General features: G+C 36.4%; 1 protein-coding gene across 2 annotated transcripts in view; it reads right to left on the bottom strand.

Moving 5' to 3' along the window:
* The window catches only part of LOC125918685 (coiled-coil domain-containing protein 7-like), a 228,222-nt gene that overhangs the window by 144,495 nt on the left and 64,597 nt on the right, over nt 1–19,130 (bottom strand). Inside the window, exons 4-6 of one of the 2 annotated variants that reach the window (XM_049624804.1) lie at nt 10,122–10,232; nt 3,588–3,698; nt 141–242 (exon numbers count right to left, since the gene is read on the bottom strand). In XM_049624804.1, coding sequence (XP_049480761.1) covers nt 141–242; nt 3,588–3,698; nt 10,122–10,232 — 324 coding nt within the window. The remainder of the gene's footprint in view (nt 1–140; nt 243–3,587; nt 3,699–10,121; nt 10,233–19,130) is intronic. The other variant, XM_049624805.1, reaches the window with a different exon arrangement.

Raw genomic sequence — 19,130 nt, 5'->3', positions numbered from 1 at the left:
TCTATAGTTATCTTAGGGTACTTAACTTTAGTCAAGCTTTGATTTCTATAAAAAATATACTGAAACAAATATTCATAAGCCAAAGAAAAATGATCTTCCAATGAATTTCATTTAAAGCTATCTATAATTACCATACTTACCATAGAATCTTTCCCCTTTGGAAGCTCTTTGTTTTTTTACTTGCAGTTGAGTTTTTGACATTGAGTCTTTAGGATCATGATTTCCAGGTACTTTATCATGAGCTACATAAAGAGAGGCATTTAGTTCAGTAAATGGAAAAACAAAAATATTGTGAGATTCCAGGCTTTCAAAATGTTGACAAATGCACAGCAAAGTTTTCTCTCATTTTTAAAAAGTTATAAGTAAATTATCATGATTATAGGTCCAATATGAAAATGGTGGGAAGAGTTTTTAATGAATGTATTAAAACTGTCTCATTATTCCATTAACATTCATATTTCTCAAATATGTCTCAGTTGAGTTTTTATTTCTGTTAATACTTTAAATTAAAACATAATTATTGATGAAGGAATGAAAATATATATGCACAAGATTATTCATTACAGCATATTTGTAATTGCAAAATATTCAAAACCACATAAATATGCAAACACAGGAGATTGGTTCAATAAACTAAGGTATATACTAGAAACTATAGTAATATCAATTATGGTACATAGTATGATCCAAACAACTGTACATGCAACTCTAAAAGAAATGAAGAAAAGATCCCATCAAACTGATGGAGGAATGTCCAGGATATAATGTTAAGTGGAATAAAAAAACTAGTAGAAAGGGTATCTAGTAAATTATCTTTTAGGAAATAACAGAAAGGAAATTTAAAAATAGATATTTACCTTCACAAAATTAAACATGAAAGATAAATCAGGGGGAAAAAAAGTAGTTTTTTAGTTTTTTCCAACGTCACTGTGGACGATGTTTGTTGAATTTTACTAAATAACTTTTGATAGAGCTAGGCTTGTCCCTCGCACTGAGGAACAGTCTATGATGTAGTATATATTTGAGACTCATTTTTAATGAACAAGTATACAAAACCTTCAACATTGCTTTGCTAGTGAGCTGAGGAGAGCATAGAGTATGAGGTAGTTTGCCTCCATCGTTAAGAAGGTAACTCATGAAATTTAGTGAGGGGATGCATCACAGCAGACTCACTCATTCAGAGTGCCCTGACAGTGGCCACTTGACCAAGGAAAAAAAGGAAGCGGGGAAGGCAATAATGTAAACCCTAGACACACTTGGTCCTCAGCTCCTTTCTCAAGTCTGGCCCACCAATATTGAGTGTCCTTAGACCAGAAAGGCTGTTTGGATCACTTTTATAGCCACCTGAAAAATGAGCCACAATGAGCCACTCTGATGGTCCTTTTGTTGAACAATGGGGGGCAAGCACAGTAAACAGATTAGGAGATTGTTAACTAGACTCAGATTTCCAGGGTCATTTGTACCACCTTTACTGGTTTCTAGCTCAATTAAACCTCCTTATAAGGTGATGTCAATTGGTTCACAAGACAACCTGAATCTTCTTAACTGACAGATTTCAGGGCAAGGAAAAACCAGCTAATGTGAAATAACGATGTTTGACTAGTGAATGGAGTAACATAAAAATGTTAAGCAGGAACCCACTTCTAAACAATCTGATTAAGTGTTTCCCCAAGGAAAGTTCTGAGTCTGGTTACTCAACAATGGGGCCTCAGGTATGACATTAATGGACTTTCCAACAAGGATTCATGGCCAGATAGTGATCCATAGGTCACCCAACACACAGCCCCACTAGAAGCCAAATGATGACATCTAAGACTAACACAAGTGCTCTTCTTTCTGCACTTCTTAGTTTATCTTGGGATAACCAGAGACCTCTCCTCCCCCATGACCTACTTTTACCCAAACTTTGAGCTTTCAGTATAAACAACAATGAGAATTAGGTCAAGATTCCTATATCTCCATCTGGGGATGAGGGTGTATGCCAAGGTCATGGTTCAATGGGAAGATGGGTGAGAATTGCATTTCTAGGCCTCTTGGATACTGGTGCATATATGAATGTGATCCCTATAATTACTGACACTAGGATGAGGGGAAAAGAGATAAGGTCCAATTGTTTTGGGGCTGAGCATACTAAATGGGACCTTTATCCAAACTCAACTATGGGTGTGTCCTTACAGGCCACTAAAAATCTCCACTGTTATGGCTTTCATTACTGAATGCATTATTTGTATAGATGTATTTTCTATGTACATCTCACTCCTTTCCTCCCCAAGCCCTACTGGCAACTGATGTAGTTTAGGGCCATTTTAATTTGGTATATGGAAAACTATAAGCCTACCAAGCTACCAGTGCCTAGCACCTTTGCCATCCAAGAACACTACCTAGGGAAACAAAAAAAATTACCTTCATTGCTGAGCTTAATAAAACAAAGTTGTCCATGACATTTTTTTCTCTATTCATAAACCCTTTCAGTCTGTGTGTAAGGCCTTGGGTAGCTAGAGACTCAATTTATTAACATCACTCAACACCATAGTACAGAAATGGATGCTAGTGTCACTTGGAATTGTGACCTTCATAGAAGTTTACTGGCCAAGGTGAGTGAAACAGGTATGCAGCAACTGGTATCATAAATGCCCTTTCTAGCATCTCTGTTCAACACCGGTAATTAGGATCACAAGTTTACCTTATGTGTAATGGGTTATAATATACCCTTGATGTCCTTCCATAAGCCCATAACCTGGAAAAAAAGCCCTGCCCCCGATCAAGTACTAACCTTCCACTATATTTATGACATTCTCCACTGGACCCCGATAAGAGTACTACCCAACAAGGACTGAATACTGTAATAACCCACATGCAGCAACACAGCTATACCATTAATATAAACAAGGCACAAGAACCTGATACTCATGCAAAATATGGGGGCAAAATGGAAAGGATTACATTGTCTCACTCCAAGTTCTAAGGGGTAAAGCTTTTTTTTCTCTCTCTACTCAAAAAATACAAAGGAGACCCAGTAATTAGTGGGATTATTTGGCTTCTGGAACTTTCACATTACCTATGCAGACATCTCAATGATACCCATCTATAATTTTACCAAAAAGGCCTCTACCTTTGAGTGGGTCCCAGCCAAACGGATGCCTTACGGATCCTCCAACAGGCCTCTCAGACAACCCTTCTAGTTTGTTCCTTTGATCCACATTTGCTTTTTGAGTTACAGATCTCAACACCTTATCTACCAATTTGAGTTCTATGACAGAAGGACAATGCCACAAGTCAGAGGTGACTGGTGGGTTACTGAACCCAAAATCTTCCTAAAATGTATACCCCTTGAGATACTACTGGTCAGTCTTTGGATCTTAGTGGATACTGAGCACATGACTTATGGATGTGAAATTGTCTTACAAGCAGAAACCAACAAAAGTTATGAATACTTTGACTTTCTTCTCCAATTAGGATATTCAGATTCAAAATCAAACTATAAATTTTCTACAAAATATATGCTCATATACATATTCATGAACCAAAGTAAAACAATCTTCTGATATGATTAATTTAAAATATTTATGTATGATTATTATACTTACTAGTGACTCTTTCCTCTTTAGCAATTTTTTGTTTGTTTACTTGAAGTTGGGTTTTTGACATTGACTCTTGAGGCTCAAGCACAGGATTTTCATCTGTTATGTTGTCATGAGCTACATAAAGAGAGGCTTTTAAATAACCATTTAACAAAACAGAACTATTGTGAAATTCCTAAATTTCAAACTTAGGAATAGTCTATAGCAGCATTTTCTTTCACATAAACAATTATAAATACATCACTATAATGTGAAATCTGACATGAATAAGGTGATAAGGGTTTTAATGGGTAATTGTTGGAGCTATCTCCTTAATTCAAGAACATATTTTGCATTAAATATTTATATTAGCCTCTAATTTTCTTGTGTTATTTATACTTTATGTTAATGAATATTAATAAAATAAAATTAAAAATATATGTACATTATCTCTACATTATTTTTCATTGAAAAATATTCAAAATTACATAAATGTTCAAGTATGGATGACTGAATAAGATATAATTCTATGAACTATGGCATGGTATAAAATCTCATAAGTAATGTGATAAAGATCTTTATAAGCTGACTTATAAGAATTTCCTGGAGATAATATTACGTGGAAAAAAGAAACCAGAAATGGGGATAATGATTTTAAAAGAAGGAAAATAAAAAAAGAGAGAACAAAATAGATACTTACCTTTAAAACAGAAAACATGTAAGAAAAAATACAAATGATCAACTATAAGATGTGAGGGGAATAATGAGGAAGGAATGGTAATCTCTAAGTATACCTTTTTACTTATTTTCTAATTTAGAAGTACGATCACATTATGCATATTCCAAAAATTGAAATAAGGTCAAGTATAAGACAACTAAAATGGAAAGAAACCTTAGAAAGAAAAAGTACTAATCTAAGTAATTCAGCAATATATTATTTAACATAAACCCTCATTCTTCAACAAGAGAGTAGGGAGCAGACTACAAACATATAACAGAATCTTTCAATAGGTTTATTTTTCTAGTGGCGTATACTAAGCAATTCTGAAATAATTTCAGAAACGTTGTAGGGATGAGCAAATTAATATGGTTGTTCAGAGTCAGGTTCACACTATAAAAGAAAGAACATCTGCATATGAAAAAAAGGAAGGGAAGAACAAGTACTAAGGGGATGGACTGAAATTTAAGATGTCCATGAGAACTCATGATTTCTAAATTAATTTAGAAATTAGTTGTTACTTTCAATTTGGCTTGCTATCTAAATATGTCTCTGCATGTGTATATGCATGTATATGTGCACATATGTGTATGTGTGTAGAAATATGTGTATGTGTATATATACATATGTATATATAGGAATCCAACTCCAGGCCAAAATCCTACATTTGACATTTTAGGCCCAATCATAGACAATTACAAAGTTTCTACCTGGCAGTACTCACAGAGGGGAAGGGGAGTGGAATTTACCACCCACACCAAGTTTAATGCACACCCTGTGAATGCCAGACACTTGAGGTAGTTGCAGTCAAAGACTAAGACCCATCCATGACATGCTCTTATGCATTCTGTTTCCATGCCAGGTGCCTCCATTAGAGGCCTTCTTGTGAAAAAGGGAGGAGTCAGCTAATACACTGTACTTTTTAGGCACTTCTCAATAGTCCACTTTACTAGGGATATTTAAAGATACCTTTCTGATTTCAACTCAGTATTTAGGACTTCTGTACTCCTAGTCATCCTACATCAATATTTGCAAGGCTCCTGGATTAAAAAACAGACCAGAACCTTTTGTTTGGGGCTTCTTCAGCTATGAGATTATCTTCCCCCAAACTTCACTCCCATCTGTACTGATACATCTGACCCTTTGCTGGTTTGGTTCTGTGGAGTAAATGAAAGACGTTTTCCTATTTAGACTCTTGTTTATACTATTGTAGTAAGTGAATAAAAGCTTAACTGTTACTTTCAGTTGGGTTTGCTATCTAGATTGATGAAGTCAAAATTGGCAGCTTTTTCTCTGACAAATTGGCATAGTCAACAATAAAGTAAAATTCTGGAAGGAGAACTTTGGGAGGTGCTAGTGAGTCTACAAGACTCTTTTGAGGGATACAACTGGATCATTCACAAAAGTCATAGGGTCCTACAGGGCACAGCATCAGACAAGACAATGTATCTCCAGAAGTGCTAGTGGACACTGACGGGGGCTCTCCAGGAGAGTACTATTGTATTATTTACATATACTTTACTATTAAATTCTGAGCATGAACAATGGTCCTTCTATTTACCTCTCAATTCACTGGCCAAAACACACAGTGAGTGGTCAAATTAGATATTCAACAGATGAACTCTAAGCTAGGGAAGCAATACCTTGGCTACTGCCTTTGGTCCTCTGGTGATAGGACCTAAAGTTATCAGAGATCTAGCATGCTGAGTTGCATTCAATGCTGTTAATTTTAAGAACCCCTCCTTGTAATAGTTAGCCTACGACTCATTAATTTATTGAGATATGTTCTTAAGGGGAAAAAGAATGTAGGGTCTTGAGGGTCACTTGATCCAGTGACCTGAAGAGACCTTAGAGACTGGGTAGTTCCCCTCAATAATACAGGAGATAATCTTTTTAAACTTATTGAGGGAGACTAGCATCTGTGGGGCTTGTAAATACAAAACTCCTTGGAGAGACTGGGCAACAGCCATGTTGCCCACAGAAGTGGGCATGGAATAGTTCTGTCAAGGTAGCAACTATTGACCAGCAGAAAAAGTGATATCAAATGGTAATTGGTCAGCTAAACCTGGACAAGATAAGCAAAGGTTTTCTAGACGAGATATATAAGTTCAGTTGCCCATCAGTGGGTTCTCAAATGAAGAGACTGAAGGACTCTTTACCAAGGTACTCATGGACAGGTAGTATTCAGGAGCACTCAAGGGTCTGTACCACTATGGTATACATGGTGACAGTTACTGTGACAAAAACAAGTGTTATCACTCTACTCCTTACAATGTTTTTTTCTCTTCCAAATTTTTATTTAAATTCCAGTTAGTTAACATACAGTTAATATCAGTTTCATGTATAGGATTTAGTGATTATCACTTACTTACATACAATACCAAGTGCTCATCACAAATGCCCTTAATCACCCATTTAACCCATCTCCCAGCCCACCTCCCCTCCAGCAACCCTAAGTTTGTTCTCTATAATTAAGAGTCTGATTTATTGTTTGCTCCTCCTTTTTTTTTTACATGTTTATCTGTTTCTTAAATTCCACATATGAGTGAAATCATATGGTATTTGTCTTTCTCTGAATAACTTATCTCACTTAGTATAATACTCTCTAGCTCCATTCACGACATTGCAAATAGCAAGATTTCATTCTTTTTTATGGCTGAGTAATATTTCAGTGTGTGTGTGTGTGTTACATTTTTATTCATTCACTAGTCAAGCTGTAGTGATCAAGACAGTATAGGCACTGGTGCAAAAACAAACACATAGATCAATGGAACAGAATAGAAAACTCAGAAATGAACCCACAACTATAAGGTCAATTAATCTTCAACTAAGCAGGAAACAATATCCAATCAGAAAAATAGTCTCTTCAACAAATGGTATTGGGAAAACTGGAGAGCAACATGCAAAAGAATGAAACTGAACCATTTTCTTACAACACACATAAAAAAAATTCAAAATATATTAAAGATCTAAATGTGAGACATGAAACCATCAAAATCTCAGAGGAGAACACAGGTAGGAACCTCTTTGACATTGGTCATAGAAGCTTTCTACTAGATACATCTCCTGAGGCAAGGAAACAAAAGCAAAAATGAACATCAAAATAAAACGTCTCTGCACAGTGAAGGAAACAATAAACAAAGCTAAAAGGAAATCTACAGAATTAGAGAAGATATTTAAAAGTGACATATCCGATAAAGGGTTGGTATCCAAAATATATAAATAAATTATAAATGACAACACCCAAAAATGAAAATCCAGTTAAAAAATGGCCAGAAAACATGAATAGACATTTTCCAAAAATAGACATCTAGATGGCTAACACATGAAAATATTCTCAACATCATTCATCATCAGGGAAATATAAATCAAAACTACAATGAGATATTACCTCACCCCATCAGAATGGCTACAATTAACAACACAGGAAAAAATGAAATATGGCCTTTTGTAGCAACATGGATGGAACTGGAGAGTGTGATGCTAAGTGAAATAAGCCATACAGAGAAAGACAGATACCATATGGTTTCACTCTTATGTGGATCCTGAGAAACATAACAGGAACCCATGGGGGAGGGGAAGGAAAAAAAAAAAAAAAAAAAAAAAGAGGTTAGAGTGGGAGAGAGCCAAAGCATAAGAGACTGTTAAAAACTGAGAACAAATTGAGGGTTGATGGGGGGTGGGAGGGAGGGCAGGGTGGGAGGGAGGGCAGGGTGGGTGATGGGTATTGAGGAGGGCACCTTTTGGGATGAGCACTGGGTGTTGTATGGAAACCAATTTGACAGTAAATTTCATATATTAAAAAATAAAAAATAAAAAAAAAAAACACAGGAGACAAAGATGTTGGTAAGTATGCAGATAAAAAGGAACTCTCTTACACTGCTAGTGGGAATGCAAACTGGTGTAGCCACTCTGAAAAACAGTATGGAGGTTCCCCAAAAAGTTAAAAATAGAACTAACTACTACTAGGTATTTACCCAAAGAAATAAAAAATACTGATTTGAAGGGATACATACACTTCAGTGTATATAGCAGCATTATCAACAATAGCCAAATTATGTAAAGAGCCCAAATGTCCTCCCAGTGAATCTTGACAGGAGTCAGAAAGCCCAGCCAATTTTTACTCTGAACTTTTGCTTTTCAAAAATGAAAAATACAAGGGGATAGGCCACATCCCAATATACCCAGTGGACACATGAGGACCTCTGCTAAGGAAGAAGTTAACTGGGAAATGGTGGACAAGTGCATTTTTTAATGTCTTTTGAATAGTGGTACATAAGTGGCTGTAATCACAACTCTTGACATCAGGATGACAGGATGACAGGAACACAAATAATGCTGTCTGGTTTGGGGTCTGAGGCCAACACCAATGGAACTATTATCCAGAACAGACTATGGATGGGTCCTCTTGGGTCAACAAAAAATTCCATTGTTATGGCCCCAGAAAATAAATGTATTAGAGATATGTGTTAGAGATATATTGTCTATAAGAAACTGCACTCACATTCTTCCAAGCCCTGATGGAAATTGTTGCAGTCAGAGCCATTTTAGGGGAGCATAAGAAAACAGTTAACCTACCTAATTGCCAGCACCTAGCACCTTTGTCTCCCAAAAATCTTCCTGGGAAATAAGATAAATAATTTCCCTCTTTGCTGATCTTAAGACAGCAAAATCTCCTGGAAACTATGTCCCCATTCAATAAATAAATTGGCTTGTGCATCTGGCCTTGAGTTCATACTCAATTGATTTTGGTCATTCAATACAAAGGACAGCCCTTGGTACTAGCAGTATCTGACACTGACTGATGTAGAAACTATTGTCCACAGTGTGGGAACTTGTTATGCAACAATTGATATTGCAACCCTTTTCAGTATCCCTCTGGCTGGGAATTATTAGTATCAGTTCATTCTTGTGTAGAATGGGTATAACTCATCACTCATATCCTTCTACAAATCTATCTAAATTTTTGATCTGTCACCAATGCATAGATCATAACCTGGAAAATATCCTACTACCAGAGGGAGGAATAGCTTTCTATGTTATTGATAATATCATTATATTGGTTCCAGACAAGGAACTAACCAAAACCAAGGGCTAGACACCTTGCTGATGCACAGGTGGTAACTTGATGGGCCATTATTACAAAGTTCAAGAACCTAGTACCCAAATGAAATTCCTGGGCATTATGTACAAGAGATATGGTGTCTCATCCCATTAGAGGAAACTGGCTTTGGCCCTCTATGCTACAACAATTATAAAGGATACCTGATAATTGATGGAACTATTCACTTACTTGCATGCTCAATGCCCCCTATCACTGGGATTATAAGAAAGGTCATTTACTTTTAATGGATCGACAACCAGAAGAATGACCTGGAAGCCCTCATACTGAGGCAACCCTTCCCCTAGGCTTCTCTGATCCATTTTGCTTTTCGAGTTACAGATCTCAACAATGTCTCTCTTTGCCAGTTGGAACTTTAGGAAGAAAAACACTGCCACAGATAAGAGGCATCTGTTGGACCTTTGAATCCATAATCTCTAGCAGTAGCTAGGTGAAAAATATACACCCTTTAAGAAATAATTAGTTGTCTATTATTGAGCTTCAGTGGATACTGACATATGACTCATGACTGTGAAATAGTCTCAATACAAGCAATTCCAACCAGAAGTTATCAATACTTTTGTTTTTGTTCTTTAACTATCTTAGGGTAATCATACTTTAAATCAAAGTGTAAAAATCTCTATAAAATATATGTTCAAATACATATTCATGAACCAAAGTAAAGAGATTTGATGAATATAACTTAAAATAATTTAGATTTATCTATAATTATTCTACTTACTAATGAATGCTTCACCTTGGGAAGTTTTTTGTTTCTTTACTTGCATTTCTGTTTCTGACTTTGAGTCTTGATGCTTAAGCATAAGGTTTTTATCTGGTACATCATCATTATCTACATAAAGAGATACATTTAGTTCATTAAACAGAAAAACAGTTCTATTTGAAATCTCTAGAGATCACACTTATAACAAGTATATAGCATTATTTCTCTCATTTTTATTACCATAATGCTAGACCTAGGATTTTATGATGAGAAGAATTTTAATATGTGTGTGTTGAAGTAGTCTCATTATTTCATAAACATTTCTTGTCATAAAAATATATTTTATATTAGTTCCTACTTGCTTTGGATTCTTTATAGTTTAGGTTAATATATATAGCCATAGCCCAAACAATATAAATGCACGCATACAAGATTATTCATTACACCATATTTGTAATTATAAGATACTCAAAAGCACCCAAATATATAAGCATATGAGATTGGTTAAATAACAAAGTAATATCAACTATGATGTATAATGTGGTACAAAGAGTTACACATGTGGCTCTAAAGTAATTTTAAAAATTACTATATCCCAACTTTAAGGGATTGCTAAGAGGTAAGTTTATTTGGGAAAAAGTGCAAATGGAAGCTATCAAGTATGCTTTTAGGAAAAAAAGAATGGGAAATAAAAAGAAAATATATATTTACCTTTAGAAAAAGAAACACAGGAAAGACAAACCAGAAAATAAAGTAGATTGTCATCAAAAGTTGTGTAGACCCTTCATGTAGATTGCACACAATGACTACTAGATCTAAGCATGTTTCTGGTGCTGATGACAACTTATAATGCAGTGAATTTTTCTCATGTTTAATGAAAAAGAATGTAGGACCCTCAGGATTACTTTGCCTAGGGACCCAAAGAAACCATGAATAGTTTGCCTCCAGCATAAAGGAAGTAATCTTATTAAATGTAGTTAGGGACAGTGGCACTTTGTGAAGTGTGTCACTACAGACTCCCTCATTCAGGAAGTCTTTCAGTGGCCACTTTGCCTAAGAAAGATGAAGAAGGGGTCAAGTGGAAGAAACAACATTAATACCTGAGACGCTCTCCTTCCTTAGTTAGCTACTATTTGGTCTTGAACTGGTTTGGTCCAAATAAGGTGAGTTCTCTACCAAAAAAAAAAAAAATTTGGACCACTTTTACAACCACCTACAAGGTGCTCTGCAAGCCACCTGATAGTTCCTTGGTTCAACAATTAGGAGCGAGCATGGTAAATGATGAGATTGTTTACCGGACTCCGATCTAATTTCATTCTTGCAACTCTCACTGGTTACCTAGCTCAATTAAACCTCCTTACAAGGTGATGTCAGCTGGTTCATGGAACAATCCAGATCTTAACTTAAAAACTTCCAAGCAAAAAAAAGGCAACTACTAGCAAGATACCAACTTTTCACTAGCAGCCAGAATGATGTACAAATGATAAGTGAATACTTACTCCTGGACCACCTGGTTAAAGTCTTTCCCAAAGACATCTATGGGTCTTGTTACTCAACAATGGGTCTCCAGGAAGAGATTAAAAAGCTCTCCATCAGATACTTGTGACCAGATAATGGTCACTGGGGCATAACACAGAGCCCCACTAAAGTCCACATAGTCCCTCCAGGCCTCCCAGTGAATCTTAAGATGAATCAGAGAACAACCTCCTACTTTTACTCAGATCTCTCAACTTTAAAAAATAAACAAGACTATGTGTTAGGCCAAGGTCCCTATGACCCCATTGGTAACATGGAGGCATTTGGCAAAGTCACAGTTCATTGGGGAGGTGAGGAAGAATTGTATTTCTTGGGCCTTTTGGACCAAGATGAAGGAGTAACAGATAATACTCTCTGGTGTTGGATTTGAAGCAACCAACTATAGGTATATCCCTTCAGCCACCACCACCCCAAACCCTATTGTTATGGACTCCACTACTGAATGTGTTGTTGATATATATGTTTATATACCTGTGCATGCCCAGCCCCTCTCCCTTATCCCTAAGCTATGACAGGAAATCCTGCAATTGTGACCATTTCAGAGACCTCATGTAGAAAATTCTGAACCTAACAGATTACTACTGCCTAGCACCTTTAACTACCAAAGCAACTATTTGGAGGAGAAAAAGAGACAGCTTCCTTATTCTGAGCTTAATGAAGCACAAGTTTTCCATGAGACTATCTCTCCATTCAGTAGTCCTATCTAGCCTGTGGATTAAGCCCCTTGTGTCTGGAGATTCAACTGACTATTAGAGATGCAATGCAATCATGGAGCCCTGTGCAATGATGTTATTCAATATCATTACTGTCATGCAGGTCATTGCCTAAGCAGAGGGAAATATATATAAAGTAATCGATATTTCAAATGTCCCTTTCAACATTTTTATCCACATGGATGCTCAAGATCAGTTTGTCATATGTGTAGTGAGTTGCAATACACATGTAATGTCTTTCCACAGGCCATGACCTGGAAAAAGTCCCACTCCCACATAAAACACTAGCTTTCCACTATACACTGATACCCTATACAAATACTGATACCCTCCTTTGAACCTAAACAAGGGTACTATCCAACAAAGACAGAAGGCACATGGATTCACATGTGGTAACAAGACTGGGCCATTAATACAAAAAAAAAAAAAAAAAAAAAAAAAAGCACAAGGACCTGGTAACCAAGTAAAATCTCTGGGATTAAACTGGGAAGGGGCAGTGTGTTTCATTCTATAAGAGATAATTGCTAAGCTTTTAGTATCTCTAAGCCCCAATAAATACAAAGGAGGCCCAACAATTGGTAGGACTTTTCAGCTACTAGTGCTTTGGCATCATGATGATCATGTGATCATCTTGATGGAATTCATATATCAGGATACCACAAAGGTCTCTATCCTTGAGTAGGACATAATCATAGAATGACTCAGAGGCCCTCCAACACACCACCACTCTGTACCCAGAGTGAGTCTTTGACTCACATTTGTGTTTGGGTTATAGTTCTCAGTAACCTCTCAGTTCAATGTTTAGAGCCTATGGCAGAAGGATACTGCTAGAAGCCAGAGGTGCTCATTGGCCTTTGGTACCATAATCTTCTGGAGTCAGCTGAAAGGTACAATTCCTTTTTTTTTAATTCTCAAGTTAGTTAACATATGTGTAGTCTTGACTTCAGGAGTAGAATCCAGTGATTTATCACTTATGTGTAATACCCCATGCTCATCCCAACAAGTGCCCTCCTTAATGCCCATCACTCATTTTCCCCACTCCCATCAACCCTCAGTTTGTTCTATGTACTTAAGAGTCTTTTTTTTTAATTTTTTTAACGTTTATTTATTTTTGAGACAGAGAGAGACAGAGCATGAATGGGGGAGGATCAGAGAGAGGGAGACACAGAATCTGAAACAGGCTCCAGGCTCTGAGCTGTCAGCACAAAGCCCGACGCGGGGCTCAAACTCATGGATTGCGAGATCATGACCTGAGCTGAAGTCGGCCGCTCAACCGACTGAGCCACCCAGGCTCCCCATGTACTTAAGAGTCTTATGGTTTGCCTCCCTCTCTGTTTTTATCTTATCTTAACTTCCCTTCTCCTATGAAAGGTGCAATACTTTTAAGAGACTATTTTTGGCCTGTTATATGGTTTGGCAAATACTGAGTGTATAACCCATGGATATGAAATAGTCTTAAGACTAGAGAAAAAAAAAACAAAAGTTATTAATAATTTGTCTTTTATTCTGTAGCTATTTTGGAGTACTCACGATTTAGGTTAAAATGTAAAATTGCTATAAAATATAAGCTCAAATACTGATTCATGAATAAAAGAAAACATCTTTTGATGAGTTTAATTTAAAATGATTTAGAGGGTGACATCAGCAAGATGGCAGACTAAGAAGTCTCTGCCCTGAATTCCACTTAACACTGATTTAACAACCATCTATGGATAAAATACATTTATGAGAGCTCCAGAGTTTGGTTGAGAGGTTCCACCACACCAGTGAAGCATAGCATCCTAAAACAGCCATATTAAAAAGGGTAAGAGGAGCACCTGGGTGGCTCAGTTGGCTGAGCATTCAACTCTTGATTTTGGCTCAGGTCATGATCTCACAGTTTCATGAGTTTGACCACAACATTGGGATCTGTGCTGACAGTGCAGAGCCAACTTCAGATTCTCCCTCCCTCCCTCTCCCTCTCTCTCTCTCTGCCCCATCTATGTTCATACTCTCTCTCAAAATAAATAAAGTTAAAAAAATAATTTTAAAAAGGGCAAGAAAAATGACTTCACTTTATCTGTATCACTCCTCTACCAAGCCATCACAGCTCTGCACTGAAAGAGATGCCTTCATTCACAATTTCTCCCATGAGGAAAAGAGAGAAGTGAGTTTCAGGCTTCAAAATCCTTTCATGATGATCCCTGAGGCCCACTTCTATCTCTCCTCACCTAGAACACTGAAGGAATAAGCATAGCTTGATTATTTGAAGGCAGCTAAAAGATCAAGCTCTCAAATAAAAACACTTAGCTTTATACTTGAAAGAACTGGAAAGAGAAAAACAAATTATGATCAAAGTTAGTAGAAGGAAAGGAATAATAAAAGTTAGGGCATAAATAAATAAAAATAGAAAAACAATAAAAATATCACTAAACTAAGAGTTGGATTTTTGAAAAGATAAACAAAATTGACAGCCAATAACTAGGCTAAGAAAAAAGAGAGGACTCAAATAAAATCACAAATGAGGACTATTACTTCTGATGTCACAGAAATTTTTTAAAAATTATAATGGAATATTATGAACGATTAAACATCAACAAATTGGGCCAGCCTAGAAGAAGTGGGTGAATTCCTAGCAACATACAAAATACTAAGGCTGAATCAAGAAGAAATAGAAAGCTTAAATGGGTAAGTAACAAATAAACGTATTGAGAGTTATCAAAAGGCACTCAACAAAGAAAATTCTAGGATCAGATGACTTCATAGGTGAATTTTACCAAAAATGTGCAGAAAAATTAATACCAACCCTTCTTAAACACACACACATAGTGAGAGAGGCAAGGGGTGTGTGTGTGTGTGTGTGTGTGTGTGTGTAAAGGGAACATTTCTATTTAAATCCATCTGGGCTGATATAACAAAATACCATGGACTGTGTAGCTTGTAAACAAGACAAATTTATTTCTCATAGTTAAGGAAGCTGGGAGTCTAAGATCAAAGATGCAGCAGGGTTATGTTCTGGTGAGAACCCATTCCTGACTCAGCTTACACCTTCTCACTATTCCTTACATGACAGAAGGGATGAAGGATCTCTGTGGGTCTCTTTTATAAGAACACTAATCCCATTCATGAGGGCGTTACCCTCATGACCCAAGCAATTCTCAAAGCCCTCACTTCTAATGCCATCACATTGGTGATTCGGAGTTCAACTTATAAACACAATCATTCACTCATAGCAAATTCTGAAATCTCTTTTTATGAGGCCAGCATTACCCTGATACCAAAGCCAAAGATCCCACAAAAAAACCCACAAAACAATAGGCCAATATCCCTGGTGAACATAGATGCAAAAATCTATAGAAAACAGAATTCAATGGCACATTAAAAAGATCGTGCATCATGACCAAATGGCATTTATTTTAGGGAGGTAGGGATAGTTCAACATATGCAAATAATTCACTATGATATGCCACATTAAAGAGAAAAGTATAAGAAAAATCACATGATAATCTAAACATGCAGAAAAAGCATTTGACAAAATTTCAACTTTTCATAACAGATTCTCAATAAATTAAGTATAAAAAGAATTCACCTCAACACAACAAAGGCCATATATAAGAAAAGCTCACAGCTAACATCATACTCAAGGATAAAAAGCTGAAAGCTTTTTCTCTAAGATCAGGAACAAGACAAGGACATCCACTCTCACCACTTTTATATAATGTGGTATTGGAAGTCTTAGCCAAAACAAGTAAATAAGAAAAAATATACAAAGCATCCAAAACTGGAAAGAAAGAAATAACACTGTTTCTATTTGTAGATAATGTGATATTATATATGGAAAAGCCTGAAGCCTCCACCAAAAAATAGTTAAAACTAATAAATTCAATAAAGTAGCAAGATATAAAAACAATATACGAAGGTCAGTTGCATTTACACATATTAACAATAGAGTAGCAGAAAGAAGTAAAATTAGGAAAACAATGTCTTTTACAATAGCATCCAAAAGAATAAAGTTCCTAGGAAGAAATGTAACCAAGGGGGTGAAATACCAGTACACTGAAAATTATAAGACATTTATTAAAGAAATAGAACACATAAATAAATGGAATTATAGTCCATGCTCATGGATTATATGAATTAATATTGCTAAAATGTCTATACTACCAAAAGCAATGTAGAGATTGAATGCAATCCTTATCAAACTTCCAATGGTATTTTCACAGAAACAGAACCATCCTAAGATTTATATGGAACCACAAAACCTCAAATATCCAAAGCAATCTTGAGAAAGAACAAAGGTAGAAGCACCACACTTCCTGATTCAAACTATATACAAAGTTATAGTAATCAAAACACTATTGCTATAAGGACAGACACATAAATCAATGGATCAGAATAGAGTTCCCAGAAATAAACCGATGCAAACATGGTAAATTAATGTATGATGAAGGAACCAAAAATATTCGATGTAGTCTATTCAAAAAATGGTGCTGGGAAAACTGGACAGTCATATGCAAAAGAATGAAACTGTGCCACTGTCTTTCACCATACACAAAAATAAAGTCAAAGTGTGTTAAAGACTTGAGTGTAAGACCTGAAACCATAAAACTACTAGAAGTAACCATAGGTGGAAAGCTCCTTGACACAATTTTTGGTGATGATTTTTGAATTTGACACAAAAAGTAAAGGTAACCAAAGGAAAAATAAACAAGTGGGACTAAATCAAGCTCAAAAACTTGTGCTTGGGGCACCTGGGTGGCTCAGTTGGTTGGGCGGCCGACTTCGGCTCAGGTCATGATCTTGCTGTCCGTGAGTTCGAGCCCCGCGTGGGGCTCTGTGCTGACCGCGCAGAGCCTTGAGCCTGTTTCAGATTCTGTGTCTCCCTCTCTCTCTGACCCTCCCCCGTTCATGCTCTGTCTCTCTCTCTCAAAAATAAATAAACGTTAAAAAAAAAAAAAAAAACTTGTGCTTAGCAAAGGAAACCATCAACAAAATGAAAAGGCAATGTATAGAATCGGGAAAAATATTTGTAAGTCATATATCATATGAAGGGTTAATTTCAAAAATATAAAGAACTCATACAACTTAATAGCAAACAATCAAACAACCCAATTAAGAAATGGGCAGAAGATTTGAATAGATATTTTTTTCCAATAGAAGTAATACAGATGGCCAACAGGTACATAAAAAGGTAATCATCAGGTAAATGCAAATCAAAACTACAAAGAGATATCACTTCACATGTTTTAGAATGGCTATTATAAAAAAGACATGAAATAAGTGTTGGTAAGGATTTGGAGAAAAGGGAACCCTTGCATACTGTTTTGTTGTTTGTTTTTTGCTTTTTTGTTTGTTTGTCTTTTTGTTCTCAAGTTAGCTAACATACAGTGTAGTCTTGGCTTCAGGCGTAGGTTCCAGTGATTCATCACTTACATATGACACCCAGTGCACATCTGAACAAGTGCCCTCCTTAATGCCCATACCCATTTTCCCCACCTTGGACCCCTATCAACCCTAAGTTTGTTCTCTGTATTTAAGAGTCTTTTATGGTTTGCCTCCCTTTCTGTTTTTATCTTATTTTTCCTACCCTTCCTACCCCTATGACCATCTGTTAACTTTCTCAAATTCCACATATGAGTAAAATCATATGATATATGTCTTTCTCTGACTGACTTATTTCGCTTAGCACAATACCCTCCAGTTCATCCACATTGGTGTAAATGGCAAGATGTCATTCTTTTTCAAGATGAGTAGTATTCCATTGAATATGTATGCCAATTCTTAATCCATTCATCAGTTGATGGGCATTTGGGTTCTTTCCATACTTTGGCTATTGTTGATAGTGCTGCTATAAACACTGGGGTGCATGTACCCCTTCAAATCAGCACTCCTGTATCCTTTGGATAAATTCCTAGTAGTACAATTCCTAGTAGTGCAAATCCTAATAGTGAAATTGATGGGTCACAGGGTAATTCTATTTTTAATGTTTTGATACTCCATACTGTTTTCTGGAGTGGCTGTACCAGTTTGCATTCCCACCAACAGTGCAAGAGTATTCCCCTTTCTCCACATCCTCACCAACATCTGTTGTTGCCCGAGCTGTTAATTTTAGCCATTTTGACAGGTGTGAGGTGGTATCTCAGTGTGGTTTTGATCTCTATTTCCTTGATGATGAGTGATGTTGAGCATCTTTTCATGTGTCTGTTTGCCATCTAAATGTCTTCTTTGGAAAAGTGTTTATTCATTGTTTTTGCCCATTTCTTCACTGGATTATCTGTTTTTGGGGGTGTCGAGTTTGGTAAATTCTTTATAGATGTTTGATACTAACCCTTTATCTCATATGTCACTTACAAATATTTTCTCCCATTCCACCAGGGGCCTTTTAGTTTTGTTGATTGTTTCCTTTGCTTTGCAGAATATTTTTACCTTAATGATGTCCCAATAGTTCATTTTTGCTTTTATTTTCCTTGCCTTCTGAGACATGTCTAGTAAGAAGTTGCTGCAGCCAAGGTCAGAGAGGTTGTTGCCTGTTTTCTCCTGTAGTACTTTGGTGGATTCCTGTCTCACATTTAGGTCTTTCATCCATTTTGAATTTATTTTTATGTATGGTGTAAGAAAGTGGTCTAGGTTCATTCTTCCACATGTTGCTGTCCATTTCTCCCAACACCATTTGCTGAAGAGACTATATCTTTCCATTGGATACTCTTTCCTGCTTTGTCAAAGATTAGTTGGCCATATATTTGTGGGTCCATTTATGGGTTCTCTATTCTACTCTATTAGTCTATTTGTCTGTTTTTGT

The sequence above is a fragment of the Panthera uncia genome, chromosome B4, assembly GCF_023721935.1.
Source record: "Panthera uncia isolate 11264 chromosome B4, Puncia_PCG_1.0, whole genome shotgun sequence".
NCBI classification, from domain to species: domain Eukaryota; kingdom Metazoa; phylum Chordata; class Mammalia; order Carnivora; family Felidae; genus Panthera; species Panthera uncia.
The sequence above is the reverse complement of the archived record's forward strand: the minus strand, read 5'-3'. Positions and strand labels throughout refer to the sequence as shown.